Genomic DNA, 11,100 nt, shown 5'->3' with positions numbered 1-11,100 from the left:
GTGTGTGTGTGTGTGTGTGTGTGTATGTGTGTGTAGGGACAGTTATACCACTTTATACTGGTGATATTGGGAAGCTGTATGAACTGGTTATGTGCATGTGAGCTACAGGATTTCCTTAGCATCAGTACAATATCTCCATTCTTTCTCCCATAGGCTGAGGCATTGCCATCTTTCTGCTTTTACCTGGAGAGAGCTATTTTCTGTGGTCAGCAGGAATCAGAATCTTAGAGAGCTGGATCTCAGTAGTAGTCACCTTGGAGATTCATCCATGATGATACTTTGTTCAGAACTGAGAAATCCGGATTGCACACTGCAGAAACTCAGGTCAGTTTTAGTTAGTTGCCTGTCTGGAGAAATTTGTTTTGGGAATTGGAGAAGTTGAAGTAAAGGACTAAGGTTCAGGTGCTGAAAAATTAAAAAAAGAAGAGGAAATTAAAATAGAATTAAACAAAGGAGGGAGGGAAAGGAGAGGTATTTAGAAAAATGAGTAGAAAAGGAATAATATAATATTAAATGTTAATTATTAATATTAAAGGATCCTAGAGATTATCCATTCTTACTCCATCACTTTAAAGATATGGAAACTAATGCTTGGTAGTATGAAACTGTAAGAAAAAAATATTGGGACACTTCTGGTGTTAGAGCCAAGATGGTGGCATAGAGGAGTCACTTTGCCAAGCTCTCCCAACAGTCCCCTCCAAACAACTTTAGTATAATGCCTTACATGGAATTCTAGAGTTATAGAGCCAACAAAAGGTGAGAGTGAGACATCCTTCCCTCCCAACATAGCATAGGAGATTGGAAGGAAAGATCTGTGACAGGGTGGTGGCTAACCCAAAGCTCATGTGAATTCATCATGAATTATTGGACTAAGTAGTGTGATGGAAGCAGCAGCAGCTTTAGAAACTCTTAATCCAGAGATGTTAGGGGGGGCTGGGAGACAAGTCAGAAAGAGATTACAAGACCCCTGTCTTAGGACTGGATACAGTACTGGATGCTGTTTGTCAGCTCCATTACCTATACTCACTTCTGGATATAGGTTCAAGAGTGGAGAGGAATAGTTCTGGTCCCAGAAGAACAGGGACCCTAAGAAGCAATGTTGATTGGAATCCCAAAGAATCAGAGGCCCTTCCTGGATAAGAACGGAATTCAGAACCAGGAAAGCAGTGACCACGCCTTTCTCCAGATTAAACAACCTTGGAAACACTGAAAATTTCCGAAATGCCAGAGCGAACTCTGAAACCAATAGTGTGAAAAAGTCTGCCTCCACACTGGGAACAGAGCCCAAATTTAATATAAAGTTCAAAGTCAAGAAATAGGCTGAAAAAATGAGCAAACAACAACAATAGAAAAAAAAAACCTGATCATAAAAAGCTACTATGGTGACAGACAATATCAAAACACGAACTCAGAAGACAAGGAAGTCAAGACAGCTACCAGTTAAGCCTCAAAGAAAAAATAAGTGAATTGTAACAAGCCCAAGGAAAATTCCTGGAAGAGCTAAAAAACAAAAAACAAAAACATAAACAAACAAACAAAAACAGAAAAACCACAGGTTTTTCAAAGTCAAATAAAAGTGGTAAAGGGGGAAAATTAGGTAAAGAAATGAGAGTGAAGGAAGAAAATTATGAAAACACAATTACTATATTTATTTTAATGCACAAACATGCTGAATAAAAGAATACCTTAAAAACAGAATTGGCCAAATTTTAAAAAAAAATACTAAACCTCACTGATGAAAATAACTCCTTAAAAAGCAGAATTGGGGAAATGGAAAAAGTGGTACAAAAGTTCACTGAAGAAAATAATTCCTTAAAAATTGGAATTGGGCAAGCAGAAGCTAATGACTCCATGAGACATTAAGAAACACTAAAACAAAATCAAAAGAATGAAAAAAAATAGAAAAAAATGTGAACAATCTCCTCCAAAAATCTCTTTGGTCAGCTGACCTGAAAATAGACTGATGAGAGATAATTTAAGAACTGTTGGACTACCTGGAAGCCATGATCAAAGAAAGAGCTTAGATATCACATTTCAAAAAATTATAAAAGAGAAATGCCCTGTTATCCTAGAACCAGAGGGGAAAATAGAAATTGAAAGAATTCTCTGATCACCACCTGGAAGTGATCCCCAAATGAAAACTCCCAGGAATATTACAGCCAAAATCCAGAGCTCTCAGGTCAAAGAGAAAATACTTGACATAACCATTCAAAGTAATCATTCAAATATCATAGATTAACAGTCAGGATCATGCATGATTTAGCAGCATCCTTGTTAAAAGAGTGAAGGACTTGGAAGATGATATTCTGAAAGGCGAAAGAGCTAGGATTACAACCAATAACCTACCAAAAAGCTGAGTATAATCCTTCAAGAAAAAAAAAAGATATTTAATGAAATAGAGGACTTTCAAGCATCCCTGATGAAAAGAGCAGAACTGAGTAGATAATTGTATTTTCAAATACAAAACTCAAAAGAAGCATAAAAAGGTAAACCTAAAAGAGAAATTATAAGGGACTCAGTAAGATTAAACATTTTACATTCCTATATGGGAAAACAATACATCTAATTTCTAAGAACATATGATTATTACAACGGTTAGAAGGGTTCTACATAGAGGGCACAGGAGGAAGTTGATTATGTTGAGATGACATTAAAAAATGGATGGGTGAAAAAGAGAGATATCTTGGGAGAAGGAGGAAGGAAGAGGAAGAATGGGAAAAATTATCTTACATAAAAAAGAGGCATGGAAGGAAGAGTTTTTACACTGAAGTAGAAAATGGTGGGGAAGAGGACTGACAGTGCTTGAATCTCACTCTCATCAGAATTTGTTCAAAGAGGTAAATACATACACACACACATATACACACACACTCAATTTGGTATAGAAATCTATCTTACCCAACAGGGAAGTAAAAGGGGAAAGAAATAAGAGGAGGAGTGAGAAAAAGGGAGGGCAGTGGTCAGAAGCAAAACAAACTTTAGCAGAGGGACAGGATAAAAAGAGAGAAAGAAGGATATAGAAGAAAATAGAATGGAAGAAAATGTACAGTAAGTAATCATAACTGTGAATGTGAATGGGATGAATTCACCCACAAAATGAAACAGATAACAGAATGGATTAGAAACCAGAATCTGGCAACATACTGTTTATAAGAAATACACTTGAAATAGAGACACACACACAGAGAGAGTTAAAATAAGGGACTGGAGCAAAACCTATTATGTTTCAGCTGAAGTAAAAAAAAAGGCAGGAGTAGCAATCATGATCTCATATGAAGCAAAAGCAAAAATTAACCTAGTTAAAAGAGATGTTCAGGGAAATTACATCTTGCTAAAAGGCAATATAGACAACAAAGTAATATTAATACTGAATAAAAATACACCAAATGGTATAGCAATCAAATTCTTAAAGTAAAAGTTAAATGAATTATAGAAAGAAATAGAGATTAAAACTGTACTGGTAAGGGCCCTCAACTTTCCCCTCTCACAGCTACATAAATTTAACTATAGAATAAATAAGAAAGAAGTTAAGGAGATGAAAAGAATCTTAAAAACATTAGGTGTAATAAACCTCTGAAGAAAACTGAATGGGAATAGAAAGGAATATACTTTTTTTTCAGCTATTTGTGGCATCTACACAAAAACTGACCATGTATTAGTGCATAAAAACCTCACAACCAAACTCATAAAAGCAGAAATATTAAATACATTGTGTTCTGACCATAATGAAATAAAAATTACTGTCAATTAAGGGCTATGGAACCTTAGATTAAAAATTATTGGAAAATAAATAATCTAATCCTAAAAAATGAGCAGGTCAAAGAACAAATCATAGAAACAATCAATAATTTCATAAAAGAGAATGACAATGAGATAATTCACCAAAATTTTTTGAGATGTAGCAAAATAGTACCTGAGGAAATTTTAATATCTCAAAAAGCACACAGCAATAAAAGAGAGAAAAGACAGATCAATGAATCAGGCTTGTAACTTTCTTTCCTATCCCTGGGGATTAGATTATCCCACTAAGCCTTTGACCTACAACCCAAACATAAAAGGAATCTCCACTATAACAGACTAGACAAGTGGTCCTTCCACCTCTGCTTACAAATCTTTAAGGACAGGAAATTCATCACCTCTCAAAGCAGCCTCTTCCACTCTTATACAGCTCTAATTGTCAAATATTATTAAATATCTTTGATAAAGATTGATATCTAAGATGGATAGAAAAGTAACACAAATGCATAGGACCAAGAACAATTCCATATTCCATACCCAGTTTTAAAAGGCCATATCATAGATTATTAACAACATATCAAAGATTGCTCCAAATAGTAAGTACAAATCAAAACAAATCTGAAGTTTCAGCTAACATGCAAAAAAAAAACCTTCAAAAATGACAAAAGATGGAAATTATCAATATCGGAGGGGTTGTAGAAAGATCAGTATATTATTGCATTATTGGTGGAATTGTCAATTGATCTAACCATTCTGGACAGCAAATTAAAATTGTGCTAAGAAAGTGACTAAAAAAGCTCATGACATTTGATCTAGAGATCTCATTGTTACAATGAGGCCAATAAGAAAGACAAGTCTCATATGTGCCAAAATATTCATAGCTGCATTATTTTTTGGAGTAGCAAAGAAATGAAAATAAAATAGATGCCATAGATTGGGAAAAGACTACAGAAGCTGTGATACGCATGTGTGACAATATTTTACTATTTTTGGAAGAAATGTCAAATATGATGAATCCAGAGAAACATAAAAAGACATTTTAATTGATACATAGTTTAGTAAGCAGAAGCAGGAAAGAAATATATATGACTTCAACAATGTTCAGACATGACTGAAACAACTGAACAACAACAAAGGAAAGAACAGCAAAATAATTTAAACTGAAAGCTATGAAATTATAGTGGCCAAGCTCAGTCCAAAAGAAACAATATGAGAATGAACCTTTCTCTCTTCTTTGCAAAGGTGTAGGTTGGAATATATTTCTAGGTGTGAAACTCTACATATTATTTTGGATTTTGTTGATGTGTTGGTTAGTTTTTGCTGAACTTTCCCCCTTTCTTTGTTATTAGGGATTGCTCCCTGGGCATGGGAGGGTGAAGGAATATAGTGGGAAAAGCAGGTGACATAAAAATAAAAGGTATCAGGAAATTTTAAAATAGAAATTTCCATTCCTAGCCTTTATATCTTCTATCAGCAGGTCCATTTTATCTCTAAAGAAATATTCAATGATTTATTCTGTCATAGGAACAAACCAGATGAGGAGCCTCTATGTGATTCCAAGAGCTTAGTGGAACAATCTTCTCCCCAGGCACAGGGAGGGAAGAAATGGACCCAAGGCAACAATGGGGTCATTTATCTTTGATGTGTCTCTTACAGGTTGGATAATTGCCATCTCACTGCTGCTTGTTGTCAGGATCTCTCTTATGCTCTTGAGAGCAACCGTCACCTGGAAAACCTGAATTTAAGTGTTAATTCTCTTGGAGATGATGGGATGAAGCTGCTGTGTAAGGCCTTAGGAAACCAGGATTGTAGCTTACAGGAACTAAGGTGAGTCTCTGAGATATGTTCTTTGTGGACAGTCCCCCATGCACTGGAGAATGTTCATCCCTCTGGACAATTCTGGTTTTTCAACCCAACATCATCAGAGGGTCAGAACATGGTGGGGCGTATCTCTGCATTTGACAAAAGTTGCCCTGACCCTTACTCCGTAGAGCCATGCCTATTGACTGAGAATTCATACCATCATAAATTATAGGATTTAGAGCTACAAAGTAGCAAAGGAAACTGAGGCCCAGAGACATTAAGCAATTTTCCCAAGGTTACACCACATGGTAAGTAATAGAGCTCACGTCCTCTGACTCTATACTTAGTTCTTTTTCTACTCCATCATGATTTCCTACTTTTACCTTTGTGCAGAGTTTATCCTGTAACTGAGGAGACACACATTTCTCTTGAAGTGATGAGCACTATAGGGAGGTAGAGTGAGAGGAGATATTCTGTGATATAAGGGAATTAATGGAATAAGGATGAGTTTTCTACATTGGGTCTGTAGAGTAAGTTTATAATTAGGGGAGGATTCTACTATTAAATATATCTTTATAGGCTATTCCTGTGCACAAACTATCCTGATTTTAGCCCCAGTGTCCTCCAATTCACTAATGTCAACATATACACACATGTCAATATACTTACATGAACATATATGAAAAATGCTTATATAGAATTATATGTATATATGTACATAGTAAGAGACATGTTAAGAGACAGGTTGGCAGCCACAGTGGATTGCCTTGAATGCTGGATTTGGAGATAGATGACCTGAATTTGCAACCTATAGCTCTGCCACTTACAAACTGTGTGGTACTGGGGTGAAGCCAAGATGGCAGAATAAAGGCAAGGACTTTCATGAACTCTTCCAAATTCCCCTCCAAATAACTCTAACATAATTTCTCAAAACCAATTCTAAAGTGGCACAACCAACAAAAAGAGAGGGCAAAACAATTTTCTAGCCTAAGACAACTTAGAAGATCAACAGGAATGGTCTATCTCATTGGGGTGAGAGTTGAGAGTAGTCAAGTGCAGGCCACATGCTAGCAAGCTAGCCCTAGGGGTGACTGAGTTGGCAGTAGCACCTTCCAGAGCTCTCAGCCACAGATGGTAAGGATGTCAGCTTGTTAGAAAGAGATTATAGGGGACCCTTTTCTGACACTGGGTGCAGAACTCTGTTGCATTACCCATATGCAATTGTGTGCCCCAGTCACAGGGTGAGGAACAGTACTAGCACACTAGAGCATGCAGCCACAGCAAAATAGGGACCTTGGTCACAGTTCCAGGGTGGAAAAGAGTGCTTGTAGTCACTCACAGACCAGACCACAGGCCAAAAGAGCAATGACCACACCTTTCTTTAGATCATACTAACTTGGAAGAACTGAGAAGATACAGAACTAGCTCTGAAAACAGCATCACAGAAATCCTGAACCTTGGGACAGTCCCCTCTCCACCCCAGGAACAGAGTTCAACTTTAGCATAAAGTTAAAAATCAAGAAATATGCTGGAAACATGAGCAAATAACAAAAAGAGAACCTGACCTTGGAAAGTTACTATAGTAACAGGGAAGATTAAAACCCAAACTCAGAAGAAGACCACAAAGTCAAAACAGTTACATCCAAAGACTCAAAAAAAGTGTGAAATGATCTCAGATCCAGAAAGAATTTCCAGGAGAGCTCTAAAAGGATTTTAAAAAATCAAATAAGGAAGGTAGAGGAAAAAATGAGAAAAGAAATGAGAATGATGCAAGAAAATCATGAAAAGAAGAGTCAACAGCTTAGTAAAGGAGGCACAAAAATCCACTCAAAAGAACTCTTTAAAAAGCAGAATTAGCCACATTGAAAAAGAGCTACAAAAACTCGTTGAAGAAAATAATTCCTCAAAAATTAGAACTGAGTAAATGGAAGCTAATGATTCCATGAGACATCAAGAAATGATAAAACAAAATCAAAATAATGAAAAAATAGGAGAAAACATGAAATATCTCATTGGAAAACTAATTGGACTGAAAAATACATTCAAAAGAGATAATATAAGAATTATTGGGTTACCTGAAAGTCATGATCAAAAGAAGAACCTAAATATCACCTTTCAAGAAATTATCAAGGAAAGCTGCCCTGATATCCTAAAGCCAGTGGGTAAAATAGAAATGGAAAGAATTCATTAATCACCTCCTGAAAGAAACCCTAAAGTGAAAACTCTGAGGAATATATATATATATATACATACATATATATATATATATATTTTGAGGCAATCAGCATTAAGTGACTTTCCCAGGGTCACACAATTAGTAAGTGTCAAGTGTCTGAGGCCAGATTTGAACTCAGGTCCTCCTGACTCCAAGGTCGGAGCTCTATTTACTGCACCACTTAGCTGCCCCAACTCCCAGGAATACTATAGCCAAATTCCAGAGCTCCCACGTCAACAAGAAAATACTGCAAGCAGCCAGAAAGAAACAATTCAATTATCATTGAGCCTCAGTCAGGATTACATGGGATTTAGGAGATTTTGCATTAAACAATCAGAGGGGTTAGATTGTGATATTCTGGAATACAAAGGAGCTAGGATTACAACCAAGAATCACTTGCCTAGAGAAACTAAACATAATTTTTCAGAAAAAATGGAAATTTAATGAAATAGAGAACTTTTAAGCATTTCTGATGAAAAGACCAGAGCTGAATAGAAAATTTTACTTTCAAATACAAGATTTAAGAGAAGCATAAAAAGGTAAATAGGAAAGAGAAATCATAAGGGATTCAATAAGGTTAAACTGTTTACATTCCTACATGGAAAGATGATATTTGTAACTCCAAAGAACTTTCTCATTATTAGGGAAGTTAGAAGGAGTAATACAGAAACAGAGGGCATGGATGTGAGTTTACTATGATGAGATGATATCTAAGAAAAAGTAAAATTAGGTGAAAAAGATTGATGAACTGGGAGAAGCGGGAAGGGAGATGTAGAATGAGGCAAATTATTTCACATAAAGGGGACACAAAAGAACTTTTAAAGTGGGGGGAAAGATGGGAGGGTAGCAGACAATACCTGAACCTTACTCTCTTTGGAATTGGCTCAAAATACATACTCATTTGGGTATAGAAATCTATCTTACCTTACAGGGAAGTAGGCGGGAAAGGGGATAAGAGTTCCCTCGATTGTAAAATGAGATTAGTAATGGCAACTATCTCACAAGATTCTTACAAGGTTCAAATGAGATATTTGTAAAGCTCTTGGCATAGTGCCTGGCACACTTTCTTTCTTCTTTTCTTCCCTCCTGCCTTTCTCCTTTCATTTCTTCCTCCCTGACTGCTGACCTGGAACAGGGTTATAAAGCTAATTCTGTGGTTTAATGCACACACACTTTGTATATGAACCTCTCTTCCTTTGGACAAATAGAAAATAGACGGGAACTAGAGACTAATGAGGACCTTTTCTCTTTGGGTGCACATATTCCTTGAAGAATGTTCTGGTGCGATCTCACAGACACTTGTTGTAAGGATCTATCATCAACTCTCATTCAGAACCAGAACCTTTTGCATCTGGACCTAGCAGCCAATGCCCTGAAGGATGATGGAATGAAGTTGTTGTGTGAGGCCTTGAAGCATCCATACTGTCAGCTTCAGAATTTGGTGTAAGTCAATCAATCACTCAAGTATTATGTGTCAGACATTGCATTAGACTCTGGGGATACAAGTATAAAGAATAACATGATCCGTCCTGGCAATGACCTTACAGTAGAAGTCCTTCCATTTCCTCTGAAAGAGATTGTGTTTAGGGGGGAAAGTGTAGGTTAGAGAACTTGAAACATCCTTAACAGAGGAAGGCATTTAGAAGCAGAGTCTTTTCTGTTTGTATCACCAGCCAGAGTCTCCTGGTATGAGTGTGGTTGGTGTGTTGGAATTAGATAGAACTCTGAGCCTGAGGTTAGTAAGACCTGAGTTAAAATTTAACCTCAGATACACACTAGTTGTGGGACCCTCAGCAAGTAACTTAGCCACTGCCTCCCTCAGTTTCTTCATCTGTAAAATGGGGATAATAACAGCACCTACCTCACAGGTACCTCACCTCCTTTACCTGTCCTTGTGTCTTGCCCTGGATTCATTGTTCAGAGGTTGCCTGCCCCCTCAATAGGGAAATTAGGCTTCCAAAACTCCCATTCTACCCCTCCACACCTCAGATTACTGAGTAACAATGCTATTTATGACTTTAGTTTTATTCCCTACTCCACCCCCAAGTGGGAAGAACAGGGATAGGGAGAAGAAAAGGTGATTAAAAAGCATACATACAAAGAGAGACAGAGAGAGAGAGAGAGAGAGAGGAAAGAGAGAGAGAGAGAGAGAGAGAGAGAGAGAGAGAGAGTGTGTGTATAAGCATGAATAAATATAAACAAGCAGTTTAGTTCCTATCTTGGAAGGAAATATTAAGCAATAAAAATCATGAAATGATTACACTTGGTTGAGAGGCTAACATGCAAGCCTTATTGGGACACTTGGATGGCTACTCATTAGTATAGCATGATCAATAGCAAGTGGGCTCTTCTCTTTCTGGTGCTTCCTCTCTGAGGATGACTCCCTTTTGAGTAGGTCTCTTGTTGCCTCTGACACTGTTTTCTGCATCAACTGCTGCAGTAATCAATATCTTTGTTGCTTAGTACCTTTAAAACTGTGACACTTCCAACACAAATGCTACTGTTTTTATCTGATCAAGCAGAGCTAATCATTATGGCTTCAGTTTCTCTCTCTGTCTGTCTGTCTGTCTGTCTGTCTCTTTCTCTTTGTCTGTCTGTCTGTCTCTCTCTCTCTATATATTATATATATACATATATATATACACACATACATATATATTTTCCCTTTTCCTTACACATATAGTACATAAGGTACTAAAGTGGTAGGGTCCACATGTGGTGTCACTAACATTCATGATGAAAATAGATCTCTATCTCTCTCTCCCCACCTGCCTCTCTCTCCCCTCTGTCTCAAGGTATGTGTGTGGTGGTGGTGGGGGGAGGATGTTAGAGCTATTTTTTCATAAAAATACTAAGGTTTTATTTTTATAAGAATTCAACTGTTTTCTATAAAATCAGATATCATGGAGTGTTTCTTTTTTAGCATAAAATAATGCCAATCATCTCACTATTTTTTGTTTTGGAAAATACTGTTATTTTTCATTAAAAATTACTATTTTCACTGTTTATCCCCCATACCTGGAATTCTCTCCTTCCTTATCTCCACTTCCTGGCATCCTGAAAATCCTAGCTAATATTCAACCTTTTGCAGGAAACTTTCTCAACCTAGTACATTCTCTCTGTTGATTATTTCTGATTTATCCTATAGATAGCTCATTTGTCATTAATTGTTTTTATTTTGTCTCTCTTATTATATTAGACTGTGAATTCCTTGAAAGTCAGACTGGTTTTGTCTTTCTTTGCATCCTTAGTATTTAGCACAGTGCCTGGCACATGGTAGGAATTTAATAATTTTAACTGGAATAATGGATTTTGTTATTGTTATTTTAAAGTGAATTAATAAA

General features: G+C 36.7%; 1 protein-coding gene across 1 annotated transcript in view; it reads left to right on the top strand.

Annotated features, from left to right (window-relative positions):
• The window catches only part of LOC114046057 (NACHT, LRR and PYD domains-containing protein 3-like), a 59,334-nt gene that overhangs the window by 17,556 nt on the left and 30,678 nt on the right, over positions 1 to 11,100 (top strand). The window contains exons 5-7 of the mRNA XM_027866278.1: positions 103 to 324; positions 5,395 to 5,565; positions 9,029 to 9,199. Of these exons, the coding sequence (XP_027722079.1) occupies positions 103 to 324; positions 5,395 to 5,565; positions 9,029 to 9,199 (564 nt within the window). The remainder of the gene's footprint in view (positions 1 to 102; positions 325 to 5,394; positions 5,566 to 9,028; positions 9,200 to 11,100) is intronic.

This window comes from Vombatus ursinus, unplaced genomic scaffold (assembly GCF_900497805.2).
Source record: "Vombatus ursinus unplaced genomic scaffold, bare-nosed wombat genome assembly UNPS02014780.1, whole genome shotgun sequence".
Lineage (NCBI taxonomy): Eukaryota > Metazoa > Chordata > Mammalia > Diprotodontia > Vombatidae > Vombatus > Vombatus ursinus.
The sequence above is the reverse complement of the archived record's forward strand: the minus strand, read 5'-3'. Positions and strand labels throughout refer to the sequence as shown.